Source organism: Carassius carassius, chromosome 10 (genome assembly GCF_963082965.1).
Source record: "Carassius carassius chromosome 10, fCarCar2.1, whole genome shotgun sequence".
Lineage (NCBI taxonomy): Eukaryota > Metazoa > Chordata > Actinopteri > Cypriniformes > Cyprinidae > Carassius > Carassius carassius.
The window spans coordinates 20,806,241-20,831,271 of NC_081764.1; the positions used below are offsets into that span (position 1 = coordinate 20,806,241).

The 25,031-nt window shown below is 35.2% G+C and overlaps 1 protein-coding gene across 4 annotated transcripts in view; it reads right to left on the reverse strand.

Moving 5' to 3' along the window:
* rptor (regulatory associated protein of MTOR, complex 1) overlaps nucleotides 1-25,031 on the reverse strand; it is a 260,643-nt gene that overhangs the window by 94,426 nt on the left and 141,186 nt on the right. For all 4 annotated transcript variants that reach the window (XM_059560532.1, XM_059560531.1, XM_059560530.1 and 1 more), the window contains exons 13-14: nucleotides 4,775-4,858; nucleotides 4,492-4,602 (exon numbers count right to left, since the gene is read on the reverse strand). In XM_059560532.1, the coding sequence (XP_059416515.1) occupies nucleotides 4,492-4,602; nucleotides 4,775-4,858 (195 nt within the window). The remainder of the gene's footprint in view (nucleotides 1-4,491; nucleotides 4,603-4,774; nucleotides 4,859-25,031) is intronic.

Consider the following 25,031-nt stretch of genomic DNA (forward strand, 5'->3'; position numbering starts at 1 on the left):
ACAACCACATGTGATGACCCCGGGCTAGACTCAGCTTTGCCCAAGGTGAAAGCCGATCCAGTGATCCACAGTGCAAAGTTGATGTATTTCCTCAACGACCAGCACGGATCAGCTCCAGGTATGACGAAGCAGATATCATCCTCATTTGGAAGGGCAAATGAAGTAGTTTGCTTTCACAGTGAAACACACACCGTCTATATGACATGGCGACAGCGGCAACAATGATACTACGAAAAGAATAAAAGGTACACCTTCTTTCTTTGCGTGAACATTTGGGTAGCATTATGCAAATCTTCCCACATAGTGATGTAGAGATGTGGGGGCATATTAGAAAGACTCGTTTTAGGGGGGTGTGGGCGAGTCTTAACTTTTATAAAGAATATCTCTTTGGATTTGAGACTTTAGTCTTTGCAACTTTACAGATCTTCTTTATGAACCAAGAGCTTGAAAAAAAAAATTGACATAGAAGGGGTCCCCCAGATATTTTTTTTAATAAAAAATTATTATGACAAATTTGATTAAGCTCATGCAGTTAAGATATGGTACATTTCATTAATTAATTATTTATAGTCATTCATGTGATTGAAGTTTTTAGACTGTCAAAATGTAAATGCCTCAACAACATCTATTGACATCTAGCTTTCGCTAACTGAATGACATCGTTTAGGCTACTGCTTGTTTTGTGCCTTGCTTAGGTGAAGCTAAATGAAAAAAAATGAACCTGCAAGAGAAAGCTTCTGACTTTTTTTTGACAGATTTTTATTTTTATATATATATATATATATATATATATATATATATATATATATATATATATATATATATATATATATATATATTTATCCACTCCATGTCAGAGTTTTATTATCTTACATACATACAAACATGCACTCATTTTTCATTCTTACTATTTTTTATATTTTATACATTTACATTTAATCATTTAATAGAAGCGTTTATCCAAAGTCTGTAATTATAATTGATCATTAATTAATTATTAGTCTATATTTATGATTATTCATCAAAATCATCAAAACTGGCTCATGGAATCAAAAATTAATCAAAATGATCGTGCATGGAATTCTTTAAAATATACAGTATGCATGCAGGCATACAAACTCATTAATGAAATCTCCACCTGGTGGCGCAAAGGGACAGCTGGCACCATTACTCAGACCGGAATTCTCACTAGTAAATGAAGATTAAATAATCAAATAAATTGCTGCTGAATTTGACAGTGATACCAAACAGTGAGTTTATTTTCTTCTTTTTTTGAGATATTTCAATGTATTTGGAAGTCACATCAAATATTAATTAAGGTAAGCAATTAAAAATACAATGAATAGCTTATCTCTACCATGATCAAATAAATAGTCATTTATATATATATATATACAGTACAGACCAAAAGTTTGGACACACCTTCTCATTCAAAGAGTTTTCTTTATTTTCATGACTATGAAAATTGTAGATTCACACTGAAGGCATCAAAACTATGAATTAACACATGTGGAATTATATATGGAATTATATACATAACAAAAAAGTGTGAAACAACTGAAAATATGTCATATTCTAGGTTCTTCAAAGTAGCCATCTTTTGGTTTGATTACTCCTTTGCACACTCTTGGCATTCTCTTGATGAGCTTCAAGAGGTAGTCACCTGAAATGGTCTTCCAACAGTCTTGAAGGAGTTCCCCCGAGAGATGCTTGGCACTTGTTGGCCCTTTTGCCTTCAGTCTGCGGTCCAGCTCGCCCCTAAACCATCTCGATTGGGTTCAGGTCTGGTGACTGAGGAGGCCAGGTCATCTGGCGCAGCACCCCATCACTCTCCTTCTTATTCAAATAGCCCTTGATGCCTTCAGTGTGACTCTACAATTTTCATAGTCATGAAAATAAAGAAAACTCTTTGAATGAGAAGGTGTGTCCAAACTTTTGGTCTGTGTGTGTGTGTGTGTGTGTGTGTATATATATATATATATATATATATATATATATATATATATATATATATATATATATATATATATATATATATATATATAGCCTGTAGCACCACTAACACAACCCCAAGCAAACAAAAAAACCCTAGGATTTATCCTCAATTCGAGCAATGTTTTAGACAACACGCTCAGATTTGGAGATGGGGTGGTCATTGGAAATAGCCTAATTGTATGCTATATATATATCAAATTTATTTACAACTTTGTGTTTTTCCCCATTTTATTTGTTGCATCTGAAAATGACTTCTACACTAGTAGACTACATAAGTTATTTGTGTTTCTCATCTGTTCTGTGCTGTCTATGGGAAGTGCAGCTTCATTAATACAGAATTAACTACGCACAACTAAGTAAAAAAGGGTGGGTGATGATTATTTCTGCAAAATACTTTAGGTTGGACTATTACTACATTAGGTAGGACTATTATTTTTCTGAATGAATGGATGATTTTGTCACAGGCTCAGATTTGGTTGACCACAAAGGGTAAACTTATTTTTAAGTCGTTTATCCTTTTTCTACCCATGAATTCTACCCCCCTCTGAAACTCCACACAAACCCCCTACCTCCTGAAACATGGACCATCTCACCTCCTCCCCCCCACACTACCCAATTACCCCCCAACCTTACCACATCACAGAAAAACTGTCTGAAACTTTTTTTTTTGTGCAATTCGAAATGTATGTGCACTAGTAACACACTCTCCTCTACAGGTGCATCTAAAAAATTTGAATATCATGGAAAAGGTCTTTTTTTTTTGTAATTTAGTAAAAAATGCAAACTTTCTTATATTCTAGATACATTGCACACAAATTGAAATATTTCAAGAGTTTTATTTTTGTTTTAATTCTGATGGTTACGACTTACAGCTTAGGAAAATTTAAACTTCAGTATCTCAAAAAAATAGAATATTCAATTTTGAGCTTGATTAGTTTGACTAATTTTGAGTATAAATACTGGGTACTTATTGGGCTAGTTTAGAACATGCAACCAAAATTATGGGAAAGACTACTGACTTGACAGTTGTCCAGAAGACAATCATCTGCCATGTTTCCACCGAAATTACCCGGAACAATTGTACCAGGAACTTTTTCCCCAGGAACTATTTTCCCCCCAGACCTGTTGCTTTCTGTGTTTCCACCGCGGTCTAAAGTACCGAGAGGATTATGCAAATAGACTGGTGACGTAGGTCTGCATGCGTTTCTCAATACAAAGTATGCGAAATTTGGACTTCCTCGGTAGTTCGGACTTCGACTCGGGAGTGTGATGTCCGCGACGACGTAAATCTGGTAATTCTGAGCTGACCTGAGCTAAAATTACATTTTATGACACAATAAAAGTAATATTTTGAAAATGATCCGAATAAATGGTGGTTGAAACCACAATGCTGCGTGAACTAAACCAATCACCAATGTTTCTCTAGTTTACAGTCTGATCATTCTGATGGTCTCTCAGAAAAGCTCTTATGAGGAATAACAAAATAACAAATGAATAAAAGAAATAAATAAAAACATAAATGGAATACACACTTTTGAGACCTTAAAAAGCACTTTCATATGTTTATATTCTCTCTCTATCTTTCTTTTGGTTAACATTTACTTAAAACTGTGCTGACAGGAGTTTAACTGGGCCTCGTCTAAGAGTCTGCTCTCCAGAGTTTTGGAGTATTGTATTGATACAGTGGCATGCCAAAGTTTGAGAACCCCTAGCAGAATCTGTGAAAATGTGAATAATTTTAAGAAAATAAGAGTAATTTTTTATTTAGTAATGTCCTGAGTAAAATTTTTCATAAAATATGTTTATATTTAGTCCACAGAGAAAAAAAAACCTTCCATATTTTTGTGATGGTTGTTTATGAGTCCCTTGTTTGTTCTAAACAGTTCATCTGAATACCGTTCTTCAGAAAAATCCTCCAGGTCCTGCAGAGTCTTCAGTTTTAATTCAGATTATTTTGTTTTAATGATAATGATATCAACAACTAAGTAGTTGGTAGCTGTCAGAGCTTAATTTTCAATAACCTATCTGAAAATTAACAGTAATATTATTTTTAAATAAAAATAATAGGAATATTGTGAATCAAGTAATATGTTTGTATTATGTATTTATGTTTTATGTTATTATTATGTATTATTGTATTATCATTATTATTGTGTATATATATATATATATATTATATATTAATATATATTTATATATATATATTATATTTATATATATATTCATATATATATTCATATATATATATATATATATATATATATATATATATATATATATATATATATATATATAAAATTGTATTGCATTACTGTATAATAAATTATTGTATTATGTTTTTTTTTTTATCTTTGAATATCAAGTTTGATGGCTTCAATAGTAAAAGGTTTTTTAGCTGGTCATTATTATCTAAATGATTTTAAATGTTCTGAGTATCATGTGGAATTCTGGGTAAAAACAAGGGTTGAAATCAAAGGGATAAAGTGGTTTACGTACACTATCCACAGCCAAGATCTTCGCCCATATGAAGACCAAAAGAGGCCTGAGCTCTCTTGCTGAACTCTGTAACAGTTTCAACACATATGGAAAAATCCCCACTGAAAGAGCCTGCGGAGAGCAAAAAGAGAGAGTGGGGGAAAAAAAAGACTAGATGATGATGCAAGATAGCTGTAGAATGATATTCTGCACACAGTGTACCTAACTAACATATGTATTATCTAAAGGCTACTGTACGTAAAAGAAAAGAAAGTTAAAAACAAATGTTAATTGTGTATCTCACCAAACTGACGGCCCAAGGGCCCAGGTCCAGAAATCGCCCCAACAAATCCAGTGCCCTCAGTCTGTGCACCTGACTTAAGAGGACCTAAGAGAAACCAGATGGGAGAACATTAATGTGATGTTCCACACTCTTCCATATCCAGCGGAGTTAGGGAGGAGTGGATGACAGGGATATGTGTGTTAGTGTATGATTCTACAAAAGGGCCACAGAAATGAAAAATGGGGAACAGAGAAAGGGGACAAACTGCTTTTAATTATTGCATTGACCTACTGGAGATGATGTTACAGCTTTGGTCATTGTGGTCCTTTAGGGAGTATAAGGTATTTAAAATACCTTGCACCAACAATAATCAGCAAATGTCCCATACCCACACAAACATCACAAAAGGGAGATATACATTCTCTTACACACAATGAGAACAACTAATACAATCATAATGAACAGATGCTCAGACTCACATACTGTACATACCTGCAGGCTGGCACAAGCTAATGACAGCCACCTGTGTGTGTACATTTATTTATGCACTGTAACCCTAAAGCTCTCTACATCTCTCTCTCTGTGTGTGTGTGTGTGTGTGTGTGTGTGTGTGTGTGTGTATATATATATATATATATATATATATATATATATATATATATATATATACATATATATACATATATATACACACACACACACACACAGTACTGTGCAAAAGTCTTAGGCCACTAGAATTTTCACCAAAAAAAAAAAAAATAGAAATAAATTAAAAAAATAATTACAAAAAAATTACAAAAATGGTTTTAAGTCCAAACATTTCCACACATTCCTTTTGCCATTAAATGTAATAATCCAGAGAGATTTTTGTTTGCACAAGGAGTCTGACAGCAGCCAGTGCTCCATACAGAGATCTAATCTGATCATCATCCCGTCTGTCTGGAATGCCATGAAGAAACAGAACAAACTGAGACAAAATCAAGAAGAACTGTGGCAATATCTCCAAAATGCTCGAAGAAAACTGCAAAGCTACAGTACTGTGCAAAGTTCTAGGCACTTGTGTAAAAATGCTGTAAAGTATGGTGTCAAAAATAATGCCATAAATAAAACTTCTATTATCTTAACTAAATTAAATCAACATTTGGTGTGACCACACTGTGTGTTAAAAAAGCTTTTGTCCTAGGGTGCATTTGTGCATTGTTTTTCAGGTAGCTTAGCAGAAAGGTTTCTTGAAGTGTCTTGGAAACATTGCCACAGTTCTTCTGGATTTAGTCTGTTTCAGTTTGTTCTGTTTCTTCATGTTATTCCAAACAGACTGGATGATGGCGAGATCAGATATCTGTGTGGAGCACTGGCTGCTGTCAGACTCCTTGTGAGAAAAAAAAAAACACATCTTAATGGATTATTACAATTAATGGCAAAAATAATTGGAATGTAAACTGATATTTACTACTGATATACTACTGCCAACAATATATATAACTGAAAAATAAAGTTCTAAATACTCATAAGTTATTTTTTCCGAACCAAGTTAAGTTTGCCTTGCTCAAAAAATAAAAATAAAAATAAAAAATAAAAAACCTAAAAAAAAAAATAACAAAAAGTTAATAAAAAAGTATTTAGAACTTTCTTTTCTTTTGAGTTGACAAACTGACATATTTTTGTCAGTTTGAATTGTTTCATTGTTTTGATTTTAATTAATTTGTTTATTTTAATTTAGACAAATTTAAATGGAACTGAAACTGGGCAACTTTAGGTATGCATAATTACGAATATGATTAACAGGATAAGGTGTCATGCTCCAGGGCTTCTGTTTTCAATGAAAACAAACAAACAAACAAACAAACACCAATACCAGTCAAAAGTCTTGATAAACCTAGGTAATTCTTACTAACTTCCCATCTGTATTTGTTTCTGTGAATATTTCAGCGTGACTATCCACAGAACTTGTGAGACGATCATCAATGGGTGGGGAAGACATGGCATGGAATCATTTTTTATTTCAAAACAAATTTTAAGCATTTAAGCATAAGCCTTTAGATCAAAAGACCTGAGATTATGAGAAGCCTAAAATGAGTTGTGTAGACATTTTTTTTAAATAGTTTTAAATAGCAATAAAATTTTCATATTCCTACGCCAGCTTTTTAAAAACTCTGTATACGTGTGCATGTATTAAAAGCATCTAGATACTGTGGCACACACTCTCAGCATGGTGAGGGGGTCCGGATAAAGGCCTGCCCAGAGACAGAGCCATGCTGTGCGTAAGGAGTGCAACAGAAGGACTACCCACCTCAATGCCCACACAAAAACATGCATAAACTCCAAAATGCCTGCAATCTACTGCCAAAACAATATGCCAACCTGCCATAAAGGTATTAATAGATCTCTGGGTCACGTCAAATCACGGACTGTGAAAATTCTCAGCATGCACCTTGGCTATAACAGGGCGTTCCTTAATACCCTGAGAAATGCTTATGACAGAAGGAAGGAAGGAAGGAAGGAAGGAAGGAAGGAAGGAAGGAAGGATGGAAGGAGCAAGATAAATGAGAGAATAGAGAGTAGGAGGAATATGAGGGAGGTCTGTTTTTTCTGACTCTGGCCAAATGGAAGATTAATCAGCACTTACAAGGTTTTACACACATACATGTGTGTAAAAGTGTGACAGGCTGCTGAGTTTAAGATAAGTGTGAAGATCTGAGCCCATCTGTGAAGAGTCCAGAACTCTTGAAGAGATGCACAGAAATATTACAAAAACTCAATTTGACTCAATACAAGCAGCAGGAAAAAATAATTCTGATCAGATAGCATTAACCTAACAGTTTACATTTCATGAGTTCTATGCATTCACTGGGAATCAAAGTAACAATACTGTCATGTATACTGTCATGATGTACTGTCTGAGCTAAAGGAACATACACAGCAGGATTGTGGAGCATCTGAACAATTACATGTACATTAAATTACATATTTTGAAAGCTCATTACTCAAATTAACTTCCAAACAGTACACTATAAAAGACAACAAATATTTGGAAGCCTTAGCAATACATATACGTATATATATATATATATATATATATATATATATATATATATATATATATATATATATATATATATATATATATATATATACTATAAATACACTATAATATACATACACTCATCTAAAGGATTATTAGGAACACCTGTTCAATTTCTCATTAATGCAATTATCTAATCAACCAATCACATGGCAGTTGCTTCAATGCATTTAGGGGTGCGGTCCTGGCCAAGACAATCTCCTGAACTCCAAACTGAATGTCAGAATGGGAAAGAAAGGTGATTTAAGCAATTTTGAGCATGCAGCAATGCAAGAACAGTGTTAATAAATTCAGTTGGTTGAGTACAATAGTATTTTGGGGTGCATGATATATATCGGCCGATGTTTAATGTGCATCTCGTCAGTAAAGCCAGTCCTCTAAACAGTGGTAAATTACATTATGTGCGTGATTTCACATAGAAAAGTTGTTACTACACAGAGCCATTGTTAACTGACAAGCTGCGCAAATCCACATTCATTATCAGCTTGGATTTACGCAGCTTGTCAGTTAACAACGGTTCCATGTAGTAACAGCTGCTCTATGTGAAACCACACACCTGCATCCCTAATAGTATTGTTAATGTATTCTAAACAAAATATCAGTAGTGAAATAATATTTTTATAGAAATAGTTTTCTGTGCTTTGTACATTAACAACGTTAGACAGTTTACGGTGTAGTAGCTTGAACAATGTCTGTGCAAAATATGAGTAGTGCAAATACATGTATGTAAAGTACTGTGACCAGTGCGGTAAGAAAGAAGGTACAGGTTAGATTGATCGTGTGGAGTTCAAAAGGGTCACGACCTGGGGGAAGAAGCTCTTCCTTAGCCTACTAGTGCAAGAGCATAGGCTACTGTAACACCAGCCGGATGGAAGGAGGGTAAAAAGTCCATGATTAGGGTGACAGGCATCCTTGATGATGTTCCTTGCCCTGCCCAGGCAGCACTTGTGATAAATGTTCTCAATGGCTGAATAGTTAACTGGGTGCCATTGATCTGTTGAGCAGTTTTCACTACCCGTGCTTTGCAGTCAGATGCGGAGCAATTGCTGTACCATACTGAGATGCAGTTTGTGAGTATGCTCTCGATGGTACAGCAGTAGAATTCCACAAGGATCCTGGGACTCAAGTGAGCTTTCTTAAGGCTCCGTAATAATTAAAGGCGCTGATGTGCCTTTTTGACCAGGGTGGAGGTGTTAAGGGACCAGGTGAGGTCATCAGAGATGTTAATGCCAAGGAACTTGAAACTCGACACACGCTCCACTGCAGCTCCATTGATGTAGATGGGTGTGTGTGCATGACTCCTAGACTGCCTGAAGTCTACAATGATCTCCTTTGTATTCTAGGTGTTTAGTTCCAGATTGTCGGTGGCACACCACACAGCGAGGTGCTGCACCTCATCCCTGTAGACTGACTCATCATAATTTTTGATCCGGTGTCATTTGTGAAATTGATTATGGTGTTGGAGCCATAAACAGAAACGCAGTCATGGGTGAATAGGGAGTACAGAAGAGGGCTCAGTACACAGCCCTGTTGAAAACCTGTGTTCAGGGTGATGATGGAGGAGGAGAGGTTATATAACTTAACAGACTGAGGTCTGTTAGTCAGAAAATCTAGAATCCAGTTGCAGAGGGATATGCTGATTCCAAGCTGGCTGAGCTTGGGAGACCATCTTGGAGGGGATTACAGAGTTAAATGCAGAACTGAAATCAATAAACAGAATTCTCACATGTGTATTTTGACTGTCCAGGTTGGTGAGGGCAGAGTGAAGTGCTGTAGAGATGGTGTCCTCAATTGACCTATTGCGGTGATAGGCAAATTGGAATGGGTCTAGTGAAGCAGGGAAACAGGATTTTAAATGGGATACAACCAGCCACTCAAAGCACTTGGGAATGATGAGGGTGAGTGCGACAGGATGGAAGTCATTAAGGACTGAAGCAGTGGAGTGCTTCGGTACTGGCACTAGTGTTAATTTCATCAGACGAGACGAGACGAAATATGTTCATCAACGACCTTTTTTTCATGACTAAGACGAGACGATGACAAGAATGCACCACTTGTCCAAAATATAGGTATTATTATTATGTATATTAACATATACATAAATAAGCATGTAAACATGAACATATATATACATACTCATAAAAAATGTGTTTTACGGTGAAGACAGACACGTGACGCGCCACCCCCGCAGCCGCACACGCGTTCGCTCTCACCTCATGTTTGCGGCTGACTGCAAATGATCATAACTGATGGACAACTACAGTAAGTAGACATTCAAAAGGCCCTTTTTACCGCCACGGGTACTGCTGCCGCGGCGTCTGTAAAGTGCATTTGCAGCTTCTGATCGCTGAGTGGCGCTTTAACCACAAGTTATCAAACAAGCGCATCAAAGCACATTTTCGCAAATAGACGTCAGTTTTGCCTCGCTGATGTGTTACATTTGACTGCTTCAGTCACGGAAAATTAAAGAAAAACACTATAGTTTAGATATTTAATATATTTAATATGTAATATTCACAGATGAAAGTTTGGTACTTATGAAGTTATGTGCATTTCTTAGAACGAATTCAAGCAGGATACATGTCAAGCCTATGCCTGAGTCTGTGCTTATATTTTCTAAGCTACATGGTATTAAACCATATTTTAAATTTGACACATTTAAAAGATGTGCAGTATTATTTATATTGATTATGCGTTATATTATTCAAAAGAAATTGTGGTTTCCTTTGCATTGGAGCATTAAAAGTGGTAGCCTATTTTAGGGGGGTAGGCTACATGGATTAATATGCAAAATGTCAATATTTTCATATATTATGCCTATATTTTAATTTATATTTTAAATATAAATATATATTTTACTTTAATAAAACAACATGCATTTTTTTTATACGTTACCTGTCCTTTATTTTGACATAACTTATTGGGAAAAAGACATTTGTCTGTAAACTGATAAAGAAATTGTTGCATGTTTAAACGTGAAGTACTGTATAATTTCGTTCCCATTATTTAGGCCTAATTTGCGTAAAACAAGAAACAAATAAAATTTAACCTGCACGATTAAATCTTTGAAACTTTGAATCTTTGAAAGACGGATTAATAAAAAGTCCTCACGATTAAACTCATGTTCTCTCATTATAATCAACAAAATTCACACGATGTAAAAAAGAGCTTTAGTAATTGACAACTTAAGTGATTTTACCTGTTAATATATTTTCTAGTTTATATTTCCATCTCGTTATGCCGCTGGTTTAGTTTTTTTTTTTTCTTATAGAACTTATTTGTAAATAGAGCAGACACTTTCTATGTGTCTACACCAGACACGAGAGTTGTCATCTGTGCCCCACTGCGCTAAAAGTGTGTCTAAACTTGATGACATCACACTATAGTGTCAAATCATCTGAACACAGTGTCAGAACATTTTGTCATAAACAGAACGAGCATCAGTTCACTGATGGGGATCGTGTCCAGTGTATCCATCACTGGGTTCTGTTGTCTTTTGTTGGATCGCTACACTTGTGTCCGGTGTAGACCTGGCGTGCGTTTTTTATTGTTTTATTTTACAGCCCTGCTTGTTTTAATGTTTTTATTAAATATCTGTATTGACTGCATGGTCATATTATCGAATTATTTACTGCCATGCGACCTACAAAAGTAAAGCTTGGCGAGTCGATCAACGAGCATTGCTGCAGGTTGATTTTTGGCGGATGTGCTGTGCTTGTGTCAGGTGAAACATCTCTCACTGGCAGCAGAGTCTGTGAGCAGCAACAACTTCCCCTCCGTGCGCACTGATACAAGAAACACACTCCGCCTTCACTCCGTGAATAAAGTATTTCAGTATGTTTGAAATGTTATGTTCATAACGTAGCATATAAAATAATAATAATAAAATAACAGGAGAGTTTCAAAGTGGCTTAAGCTATTTTTTCTGTAAACTTTTTTCTCTATATCACATGCCAAACTAATAACATCGTAAGCATTAATTCTTTAATTGCTGCTTTCTGCTGTGAAAATTTTGTTTGTGATGAAAATAACAGTACATTTTTGTCAGTTATTTTATCTAAACAGATCGATTAACTTCTTCAAGATTTCAAAATCAGATAGCATGCTGATAATGTAGTAGCACTGTAAGATTATATTTGTTTGAATGCATTATTGCGAAAGCGATTGAGTGTGAATCTGTTTAAATCATGCTTTAACCCGAAAATAATCAGTAAAAGAAACAGACAAACTCTTAACATCCCGCTCGACTCTTGCAGTCATTGTAACCTTCTGATCAAGCTAAATATGTTTAACATGAATTCTTGCTGAATATGCAGTTATATTATGGGCTGTTGGCATGAATTGTACTTGTGATGGAGTGCTCTTGGAGCAAGTGAAAACCACGACGCTCATATTCAAGTGTTTGTGCAAAAATTATTAATGTGCATTAATGACAGGGAGGCGCCGTCTAATCACTTTAATATTTTCCTGATAATGAATTTATAATTTTTTAATTAACATAATATCGTGGTGTCTCTCATACATTAAAAATATATCTACAGAAAGCTTGAAATGTTTTTTAAACGAAAATGAATTGTGTAATCTGTGAATGTTGCATTTCTCTCCTCGGAGAGAGCCAGCACTGTGAATTTCATCCTCCAGACGACAAGAAAAAATGTGTTTATTAATAAATAATTAAAATCATCTCATCGTCTCATTTTTCACAATTATTAGGCTTCTTATGCATGTGCTTTGTTGCAAACTTAATGCATTTTAATATAAACCTCTGATTAGTTGAATATAACAAACGAAAGACTAGAACTAGAAAAATCTTACGTGGGGGCAGACCATTTTTTAGTCTATAACCAAAACAACAGTCCTATATAAACCAGTTCAGCAAGTGAAAGCCTCATAAGACACTGTCCATATGGAAGACCAATTGACACCTTTATCTCGACCCCCACAAACCATACATAACTACTCCCAAAAACCCAACCCCCTCCAGCTGAACTGAATTCGGTCTGTTTTTTGGCTGTGAAGAATGGTGTTACTGGGCTGAAACATGCCTGCACTCAGCAGCACTACTCTTTGTATTCATTATTTTCTCGCAGCCCATATTATTATTTTCACAGGACCATAATGATAATAACAAATCATCAATTAATAATTAATCATTATTTTATGAAAATCATTGTTATTTGGGATCGTGGGTGTTTGCGGAAGGCTTTAAGAGCAAGCGGAATCCTCTGTTCCCGCCTCACAGAGCGCGGGACTCGCGCTCAGTGATGAGGCTTCACTGTCTGCGGTTTGACTTTACTGAATCAGATTGAGGCGAATACAACTTATTGATCACGAGCCCAACATTTAGCAAGCAGGAAAACATTCATTCTAACGGAAGGAAGACGTATTTCATTGAGCTAATGCTGTTAAATAGAGAGAGAGAGAGAGAGAGAGAGAGAGAGAGAGAGAGAGAGAGAAAGAGAAACTAGTCTAGGGCTATTCTTAAACTTGCTGCTCATTATATTGAAGTACAAATCCAAACACCAGAAACGTTATGCATTTTATGAATAATGAAATGTTCAAGTATGCATTTTATTTATTCACATGCTGTATGGTTGAAATAATATTTTAGTTCACAACTTTAAGTTCCGTTGTTAATCCTTGTGGATTGTTCAAATTCACTACCCTTTGGAGTTGTTCGGGATGAAAACATCCACTCAATTAAACTGCTGTAAAAATGTATCAGATTCATATTTTTTTTTTCAATTTTTTTTTGCATAAATCTGTTAATCAACCTCAGTCCTGATCAAAACTACCAAATGTTTTTAAAAAATCCAAGATTTTAACTCTTTAATTAATAAATGATGTCACTGATTTGAGGAAAAAAACACACAAAATGACTTATTTTCAATATAAAAGTAATTGTGGCTGGATTTTTTTTTTTACTTTTTATAACAGTCTTGGGCATGTCAAAGTTTAGTAGCAACATTGGCTTTGATGCATTTTTAGTTTTTGTGCAACATTAGATTTAAATTTTTTCTCCCTAATTAGTTGTTGGTGGCTGTTTTTGCCCCATTGACTTCCATTATAACGACATTTTTTGATTGCAAAGCCATGCCACCATGTAATCATGCATTCTTGATTGTTTGTGGTTTTCCCTTTTGGGAAGAGGTAAAATTTGTTAATTTTACAGTTGATCACTAGGTGGGACCATTAACCCTTTAGATAGGCCTGTGCAAAAAAAGGCTTAGTTTCTGGCTTGTATATGGAGTTATATGGAGTATAACAGCAAATTATAGTGTTTGTGTGTGTGTGAGATTCTTGATTGTTGGTGGTTTTCCCTGTTGGGAAGAGGTAACATTTGTTATTTTTACAGTTGATCACTAGGTGGGACCATTAACCATTTAGATAGGCCTGTGCAAAAAAAGCTTAGTTTCTGACTTGTATATGAAGCTATATGGAGTATAACAGCATATTATATTGAGTGTGTATGTGTGTGTGTGTGTGAGAAAGAGAGAGAGAGTGTGTGTGAGAGAGATCTTTACGCACTTACCTTAATGTATTTCAGAAAATCACAATGTACACCTCAGCTCTTAGAACTACATGGAGTAAACAAAAGTGTATTTATGCACCTGCTGCCTTTTAATGGTGGTGAAAGTATTCGGTTGTTAAGTGATGACGTAAGAAGCGTTGTTTCCGGGTCCAGGCCTCAACTCGCTTCACTTGAGAATATGACCTCAGCAGCCGTTTATGAGCACTGATTATTCATATTGATAATTTAAGTTAAACGCTTTCAAACTTACGATATACACTACAGTCTCCGTGCTCACAGCGTCCCAAACACAAATAATTTTAAGATATTTTTTTTATATTTATATTTTCATTGTCTGGCTATCTGGTACTTCAGTATGGAGTTAAAGGTTAATGTTATAACTTTTTCACTAGTATTCTATCACAGTTTATATTAGCACCTTTTGTTGTTTTCTCGTGGTAACTGATAGAGCGTTTGGACACGGAAGCGCTGCTATGTGACGTCAGACTTAAGCGAATAGACTAAACAAAAGCAAAGTACGTGGATTTAAACACTTGCATGCCATCGTGCTGGATATTTAATGGTGAGAAAAGCAGCAAGCAACACGAGAAAGGGCTTGACTTGTACCAAAGTTTATAGAAATGATTATGTAGCGTGACCCCTCCAGCGAGCTGCAGCTTATTTGAAGTTGGTATTGCATTTTGGTTCATAATACATTATGTTCATAAATTTGATGCAAAGTATATTTTTTTACAGGATTTTAAGGTTTTAAACTGGCTTTACCATCAAGAAAAGAGGAGCATTTCACTTATAGGCCATATGTACTTTTCACCATCACAAGGAAGCAGGTGCATAAACACACTTCTTTTTTTATTGTTTATTCCATGTAGTTCTGAGAGCATGAGGTGCATATTTTGATTTTTTCAAATACTGTACATCAAGGTAAGTGCACAAAGGTCTCTCTCACACACTCTCTTTCTCTCTCTCTCTCTCTCTCTCTATCACACATACACACACACTATAATTTGCTATTATACTCCATATAACCCCATACAAGTCAGAAACTATGCCTTGTTTTGCACAGGCCTATCTAAAGGGTTAATGGTCCCACCTAGTGATCAACTGTAAAAAATAACAAATGTAACCTCTTCCCAACAGGAAAAACCACCAACAATCAAGAATCTCACACACACACAAACACTATAATTTGCTGTTATACTCCATATAACTCCATATACAAGCCAGAAACTAAGCCTTTTTTTGCACAGGCCTATTTAAAGGGTTAATGGTCTCACCTAGTGATCAACTGTAAAAATACATTTTTTTACCTCTTCCCAAAAGTGAAAACCACAAACAATCAAGAATGCATGATTATATGGTGTCATGGCTTTGCAATCAAAAAATGTCGTTATAATGGAAGTCAATGGGGCAAAAACAGCCACCAACAGCTAATTAGGGAGAAAAAATTTAAATCTAATGCTGCACAAAAACTAACAATGCATCAAAGCCAATCTTGTTACTAATCTTTGACATGCCCAAGACTGTGATAAAAGGTAAAAAAAAATCCAGTCCACAATCACTTTTTATATTGAAAATATGTAATTTTGTGTGTTTTTTTCCCCAAATCAGTGACATCATTTATGAATTTGGTAATTAAAAAGTTAAAATATTGGAATTTTTTAAAAAAAAATGGTAGTTTTGATCAGGACTGAGGCTGATTAATAGATTTATGCAAAAGAAATTGAAAAAAATATTTATCTGATACATTTTTACAGCAGTTTAATTTAGTGGATGTTTTCATCCACGGACATCCCGAAAGGGTAGTGAATTTGCCCACAGTGTACCGTTGAGTTTTTGAAAAATTTCAAAGCATGTTCCCAAAATATGGGTCAAAATAAGATTTGTCACCAAAAATCATTCCATTAGCTCAAACACAGAGAAAGTTGTGGCCAAAATAAGACTCAACTTTACCCCCTAGTGGACGAAAACATCCCCAACAACCCACAAGGGTTAAAAAAAAAATGCTTTATTGGCTAATGTTTCATAAACCTTCAGTTGTTATATGCTCTAAAATCCATGCCATTAGTAATTTCACAGTATTTTCACCTCCTAAATCACTAACCTTTAAAGTCACAATTCTATAATGGTCAAAATTACTTAGGCCAATGGTATTTTTTAATGACATTATTTTATTATTTTTAATATTATTTTGGTAGCACTTTATTTTACAGTCCTGTTCCTCATGTACATACTATGTACTTATAGTAATTACAATAACTATGTAATAACTAGGTACTAACCCTGAACCTACCCCTAAACCTAACCCTACCCCATGTAGTTACCTTGTATTACCAGAACTTTCTTAGATATATACATTGTAAGTACACTATAAGAACATGTTAGTACACGTACTGTAAAATAAAGTGCAACCATTATTTTTTTTGAATAATTGTAGCCTACATATATAGGTAAAGGAAAACAAATATTCGGATCGTCCCTTATTTTTTCCCTTATTTTCTTTAAGAATAAACACGTATTTTCTACAAGAATAAACATGATAACATATTATTAATTAATAAAAATAATTTAAGCAATTAAAACCTTTTTTTTTTAAACTAGAATTTAAATACTATTAAACTAACTTTAAATTCTCAAGGAGTTTATAGGTAAAAAAATTTCACAGTGCATGTTAAATAGCCTAAATGAACTTGTTAACAATATAATTAGAACTAACAATATAGTTCGATTTTTTTAAATGAACAATTCCTGTATAAAATGGGACAGCAACCTTTATAACAAACATTTTTAAATCGTCCACAGCTGAGCATCACGGGAGGCTGATCTGCGCCAGAGCACGTGAAGTGAATGTGATGAAGTAAGTCAATTTCAGATGCAATGAAAGAAAAAAAAAACCTGGATAGCCTTGAATTAGGCCCAGGTTCTGTTCTGAAGTATAAAATAATTATAATTACTGTTAACCCAGAGTAACAAATTTTAACGTATTAATCGCCGATTTTCATTTGCTGGATGTTTTCTTTATTTTTTAAACACGCTAAAAAATAAATTAAGTTTGTCAGAGGAAAAAAATATATGAGTCGTGTATAGGTTTCATTTTAACGGATTAATCACCTATTTTAATTTGCTGCATGTTTTTTTTTTAAAAACGCTAAAAAATAAATCAAATGTTTGTGAGAGGAAAAAATATAAGTCAGGTATAAGTTGCATTATAATGGCTGGCCTAATAATGTTATAATGTACCAGGAAACAGGATATTTTTAGTTCCCTTCACTTTACAACAAATCCTTTAAATTTATAAAATTTATCAGAACAAAACAAGAATCAAAAATATATAATTCTAATGGATAAATATAATTGCAGTATATAATAATATAGGCTTAGTAATAAAACAAAAACAAAAAATAATAATAATTTAAATATATCGGTCGGCCGATATATCGGGCCGATATTTGTCATTTTATTATATATCGGCATCGGCCGATATCCGTGTTTAGTAGCGCCAATTTAAAGTCAGGCACGTCGGCGGGCAGCCCCGTGTTATTGGTGCGGTGGAAAGTGCTGCTGCTGCCACTGCATGTGAAGCACCCCAAGCCAAAACTTTTGGAAGATTCAACAGCAGTCCTGGGAGATAAAGGTAGTCAGAGAATTTCACTCTGTAAATGGGGTGGAGAAGTTGGCAGCTCTAACAAACACTGCAGCGTGACGTTACCAAAGTAAACTGTCTCTGACGTTACTCCGCCCCGCTCACAGACAGCACCGCGCTCGGAGAGACAGCTGTGCTGGAGCTGCCCAGAATGGTGAATCACATTTGTTCGGAAGCATGGTTTGATGCAGACAATAACCAGTTTTCCATCCAACTCATTTGTATTTAGGGATGTCAATATTCGATAATTTCCATGATCGATCGTCGTTTAAATTAATGATCAAGCTGCAAAATGCGTCTGCAGCGGTATTATTATTATGTGCAAAAGCCACTTGGAAAAAAAGCTTTCTCACCCGAGTTAAAGGGGTTTTAGTCTGAATAAAATGCTAGTAGCAGGACTGTAAAATGAATAGATGTGATTATGATCATTTGATAAAATGAAGAGAGCGCGCCATACGTTGGAGATCATTTTACTTTGTTGACTGTTTCTCGTCAAGGAAGACCGCTGAATGCGCCTCTTTAAATGCTTTCGTGGTGCTCGTTGTTGTATTTTAAAACGCATCTGCAATGTTTTCAAATGACACACTATAGTAGTGGTGCAACGGATCATCATTGATCCGTGATCCGTTCGGATCAATATCTTCGGTTCGGCACACACGTGACCCCCGGATGGATTTATAAAAAAAAAAAAAGTTGCGCATGTTTAGTCATAGTTATATATATATATATATATATATATATATATAACCTGTTTTATATATTTAATACTTGGTCAGTTTATTGATTTTATTTGGTTTACTTTGAATACATTTTTTATTTTAATACCGTGCAGTGCACAAAATTAAGATTCGAGAGATGGTTCAAGTCAGTGCTCAATAAATGATAATAAGTTTAGAAATGTTGTGCATCCACTTATTATTAATGTGAAATTTTTGCATGCAAATGAAGGGGAAAACTTCAAGATATCGGCCCTAAAAATCGGCAGCACATATCGGCCATCGGCTGACCCTGACCTCTAAACATCGGCATCGGCTATAGAAAAACCCATATCGGTCAATCTCTAGTTTCAGTATCGATGGAAAAAAATCATAATTAAGTGTCTGTTGAACGACTGCTGTTTCCAGTGAATATGTGCGCCAGGCACCAGCGCGATCAAACAGCTGAAACAAATAATACTTAATTTTTGGTCACACATAAGGCATAATTCAAAAATGCAAAGTATTGGTAGTTTGAAAAATCAAGAATAATAACAGACTTAATACTAATTATTGCTAAATGCTGGACCGTTCCCATTTCGCTCTGCAAATGGAACCTGAAGATTTTTTTTAAACTAAGAATGAATCGAAATGAAAATGAAATGAAAACATATATATAGGCCTTATATTTATTTACTGTTAAATAAAAATAGCATGCATATGATCGTTTGTGTAAAGGTCTTCTTTTAATTTTTGTTTAGTAGACTGTAGCCTAAGACTATCCTACATTTTGAAATTAACAATTTTTTTTAAATGTTACAATGTTATATCAAAGTTATTGTTGTTTTACTTCATTTCGCAATCCGTCCCTTTGCGCCACCTGCCGGTAGTTTCGCGAATGATTTTAACCCGTGACTGAATTTAAACGCGCAGGTTTTTTGCCACGACTGTACATTTTTAATCCTGTTAAACTTTTTTGGATTTGATAACATAAGTTAATAACATGTTTTAATGTCGGTGAAAGTAATATCACCGCTGCATCTGCCTTAATATTCTCTGAGTTTCCATGTTCCCTTCCAAAAATTAACCATTATTTTACTACGAAAAAACAAAACATGGTTATGTATTAAATGGTAAGTACAAATTAACCTTCAAATAATAATTTACGAAGCATTCAGATAATATTTTTGTGGTAATAAAAACAGACCTAAGCGAACAAAAACATTTTAAAATGCTATAAAATGCATTATAAAAAACAACAAGGCAATATTGATTGGTTAATTAATAATAATTGAATGACACTGTTAAAATACAATGTAATACAAAATAAACTATTTAGGTACATTAAATAGGCTATTACAAATCCCTACAAAGGGCCCTAAAAGTCCTGATAATTGCTGTTTTAACACTTATAGGATGATCAAATCCTTGTTTAATATTGACCAAACAATTAATTCAAATATCCACTTTATTTTCATTGTGTGGCCACCTTTTTGTGATAGAAAAGCTAGCCTCTATAATTTCTTCAACAAAAACATGGACATCACAACCCTTACAAAGACTAATCCTTGGTTTTATTTAAGTTAAATAGTCTTTTGTGTTATTTCTGAATGCTTGACACTATAAAATCAATCAGACAACTGTATTAGTAAAATCATAGCCATAGACAACTGTATATCTACAATTGTAATTATTAAAAAATACAATTTAATTACAATTTAGTTAATGTTTATCTGTAATAATCTCAATAATAATGTGTTATTTAAAAAAAAGACTACAATTTTTTGACTAAAACTAGACTAAAATTAAAAGACTTTTAGTTGACTAAAACTTGACTAAGATACCTTGAGTTTTCTTTTGACTAAAACTAGACCAAAATGACGAGACTTTTAGTCGACTAAAACTTGACTAACAAAAAAAGATATGTGAATGACTAAATATAACTAAAACTAACAAGGACATTTGGCACAAGACTAAGACTAAATCAAAAACAGGTGACAAAATCAACACTAACTGGTTTTCTAACTAATTTTCATCTGTAGTCCTGTTTGCCAGTTGTACATTGGCATCCTAAAGAAAGTACACTTTAAAAGTTTGCTTGTACATACAGCTATATTTGTCTGCTACAGCATAGCTGCAGTAGACGAGAATTGTGAAAATGTAAAATCTCACTACAATAAGTTCTAAAAAAAAATGCATAATTATACACACAGGTATTAGCGTCATGTAGCATGCACTGTCAGTGCAACAGGTTAAAAAAACATTTGTTGGATGAATATAAAAATCTGGTCTTACAATAATACAGTAATTGCGGTTAACATCATACAAAAGCGAAAGAAAAAAAAGACATTCATGACTAACACAAATGGGCAAAAGCAAAACTTTAATGTTGACAAGCCAATGTTTCAGATGTGATTGAAAAAGGCTATGTGTGTTGATATCTCTGATTGATGACGGAATGGTGTTCCACTCCAGAGAAGCCCTAACGGAGAAGGCAGATTTACTAAAAAAACTTTTTCTGAGTGGAATAATACAGTCATCTCTTGACACTCCTCTAGTGATTCTGTGTGCAGTTGTTCTAAGATTAATAAAATCACAGAGGAGTGGCGGGGCCATCCCATGTAAGATTTTGATTAGATTTTCCCAACTTAAAATGTTGTATTTTAAAAAAATGGCAGAGTGGTGAAAATGTTTTGGTTTCTTATCAAGTACTTTGAGTGTTTGTTTGTATAAAGATTTTAATTGTTTCAGGGTAGTGGAGATAGACTGGGACCAGCTCGTTAAACAGTAGGTAAAATGAGATAGAATCATTGAGTGCATGAAAATTTTGGCAGCTTGAAAAGACATTGAATTTCGAATAAATCTGACATTTACTAGATAAAATTTGACTTTTTTTTTTTTTTTTTAGTAGAGCAGAAGACATTTTGATGAATTTTAGGGAGAATAGATCTTAAAGTGCAGTGATTAAAGTCCCCAGCAACAGTAAAGGCCCCATCCCGGTGCAAGGTTTGTAATTTGCTAATAGCAACCATAAGTTCTTCATAGCCACGTTAGCATTAGCGTCCGGTGGAACATAAACTGCAGCAGCAACAATGCAAGTATACTCACATGGTAGGTAGAATTGCCTGATCTTGATGATCAGCAACTCCAGATCAGCGGAGCAGTAGGTATCAACAATGAGAGAGTCTGTACACCATGATTTGTTTACATAAATGCATACTCCACCACCCTTGTTTGAGGTTGCTGATACTCTGTCAGCCCTGAAGAAAGAGCGTCTATCCATATACACCACACTGTTATGATGTTTGGGACATCGTTACAGAACATAACACTGCAGTCCATAAGCCATTTCTGTGTGAGGGTCCAGCCCTTTAGTTCGTCCAGCTTGTTCATCAGAGGCCATACATTGAAAAGTGACGTGTCATTCAGCCAAGTATGGTGACCCATACTCAGTATTAGTGCTCTGTATTTAACCCAAACAAAGTGCACACACACAGCAGTAAACACACACAAACTGAACACACACTCGGAGCAGTGGGCAGCCATTTATGCAACGATGCCTGGGGAGCAGTTGGGGGTTTGGTGCCTTGCTCAAGGGCACCTAAGTCATGGTATTGCCGGCCCGAGATTTGAACCCACAAACCTAGGGTTAGGAGTCAAACTCTCTAACCACTAGGCCAAGACTTCCCATTGGCAAGGAAGATGCTGGGCGGAGCGGGTCTGTGTGGGTTTAGCCTTAGCTTAGCATGAAGCCCTCCACGCTTTCCCCGTCTTTGTTTACGGTCTCGACACCGAACACTTCCAGTCGGTGCGAGTGATCTGCTTGTCCGCGATGATCTCTGTTGCTCCAGTGGGAGTTCGTTGAAGTTGAAAGGATGATCCAAAACTATATTGGAACACCGTTTGTTGATGTCCAAAAGTGACTGTTTACTATAGCTGTAGTTTGCATAACTGAATCGAGCAAACACGAAGACACCATCTTTTCAATTGTTCAATTGAACATTATTTTACAGTAATTATGTTTGAGATTGACCACTTAAAATAGATACGTTGACCAATGTGCACTTTATTTTACTACTATATTTTACTATTGAATTAAATGTATTCAACCAATATTTCTCTCATCCACCATTTTGGACAAATATTTTCACTTACTGCATTCTGAGGTTGTCTCCTCTTGTCAAGCAAAAATGCAACGCTGTCTTTGAATTAAGCAGAATTATGTTGCTGCCAATCTATTGGAAATTAATCATCATACACATGGCGCAATGCGATGTCAGGCATTACGCAAGTGTTTTTTGTTAGTTTTAGCACAGCGCAGTTATCATTTTCACGTCCACCGCTTCATTGTCTAAATAGCAAATGCACTAGCACCCATCTGTTCACCAATGGGCATCCTGGTCTGAAAATGAGGGACCATATTTTAATGATCTAAGCACATGGTCTAAAGTGCACGGCACAAGTCCGAATCCACTTTTGCTAGTTTAAAGCAACACCATGTAACTTCTGCTCATGGTTGCCCCATGTGGCTGATAAGCGCAATTGTTTGTTACCAGTGTCTTCAATACTGTTGCTGTATAAGCTTTCCCGTGGGCTGCGCAATACACAAGTGCACCTTTAAACTAGCAAAAGTGGATTTCGACACACCCTGAGTGCACCTGCACAATGTGCTTCAGGCCATGCGATTAGATTGTTAACTTTGGAGTCGATTAACGCGTTATACGCATTATGAGGCATTTTCTCCTGATAACCCCCGAAAAGAACTTAAATTACACTTCAATGCTGCCGAAAACCAATATTCTGTGATAAAGTAATCCATATGAAAACGACGCGATGTCCAGTCTTTCACGTCTCCCTTCATTATCTCTAATGCAACCATACCACCACGCCGAACGTTTTTGAGATTATAATGTTTCACTGTTAGACTTTTTCCAAACTATAATTCCTGACTAAATGTATTATCAAATGAAACATTATGAAGTTTCAATAACAATATACAATACTATACCATTCAAAGGCTTGATGTAAATGATATAAATGTAACAAATGTAACAATCAATGCTGTTCTTTAAATTTATCCCCCAGAAAAACCTGAAAAAATATTCTCAGCTCTTTTCAACATTAATAATAATAATAATAACAACAATACAGGTTTTTTTTGTAGAAAATCATATTGTTAAATTGATATCTGAAGGATTGTGTGACTGGAGTAATGATGCAAAAAATTCAGCTTTGAAAGTCAGCTTTGATTGTTCCTAATAAACTGTTTAACTGCTGTTACAAACACGCCAGGTTCCACCTCCACATAATCACAGCGCACACCCTCACCTGAATACTAGATCACCACCACCTGTTCCTCATCAACCACTCATCAGCGCTGCACCACAAAAGCCACACACACACACGCACTCAGTCTTCGTCCGGTCACGTTCGCGACAAGATCATTCCTGTATGCTTACTATTAGGACTAACTCCTCTTCTACTCTCTCCAAGGATTATCTCCGAAGGACCCAGTTCCCCGAAGTGCGTGTGTGTGGTTCACCGATCCCTCCAAGAAGTCACAGCCTTCCCTGCACGGATCCAAACTCCCATTCACTCCTCACTACCTGCTCCTCTGCTTGTGTCTTTAAATAAACATCTTCATCTGTTACTCCTCAGCTTCCCGAGTGATCCGTAACAACTGCACTCGCAAGTGAATATTAAATTATGTTGTGGAATAATTTAATATATTCTAAATAAGCTACAAACATAAAATTATATACATTTATTTTGTTCTTACATTCTTTCTTGTAACTCTTCCCTCTCAGTCACAAACGTGACTGAATGACTCATTATGCAGCTCATTATGCGGGCCTTTGTCTTCTCAGGTGTAAATCACAATGATTTTCATGATAGTTGACGCCTACTCGCATATGACTTTTACAAACAAAAAGTGTCTTAGAAAATTTAAATCAATATATTGTTTTCTGTGAGTGAGTAAACAAGATGATTTTCACATAATTTAGAAAGAAAAATTCTAGGCTACAAGCTCCAGTTCTCAAAAGTCCAGGGAACCAATGTTCTGTATGTGTTTTATGGCCTTAAAGTAATTTAACATTTTTAGTTTTTCACTATCCACGCATAAAAAAATTTTTTTCTCAAAAACACAATCAAGTAAATACATGCTGCTCACATATTATTATAGCCCAGTTTGTGCTGTTTACAGTGAGATTAGACTTTAGCCATTTAGATGTTTATAAGCAACTGAAAAAAAAACATAAATGTCAGGGCATGACAAAATTCTCCAGACCCCAAAAATACCCTTAGACCTCAGAGGGTTAAAATAGGGC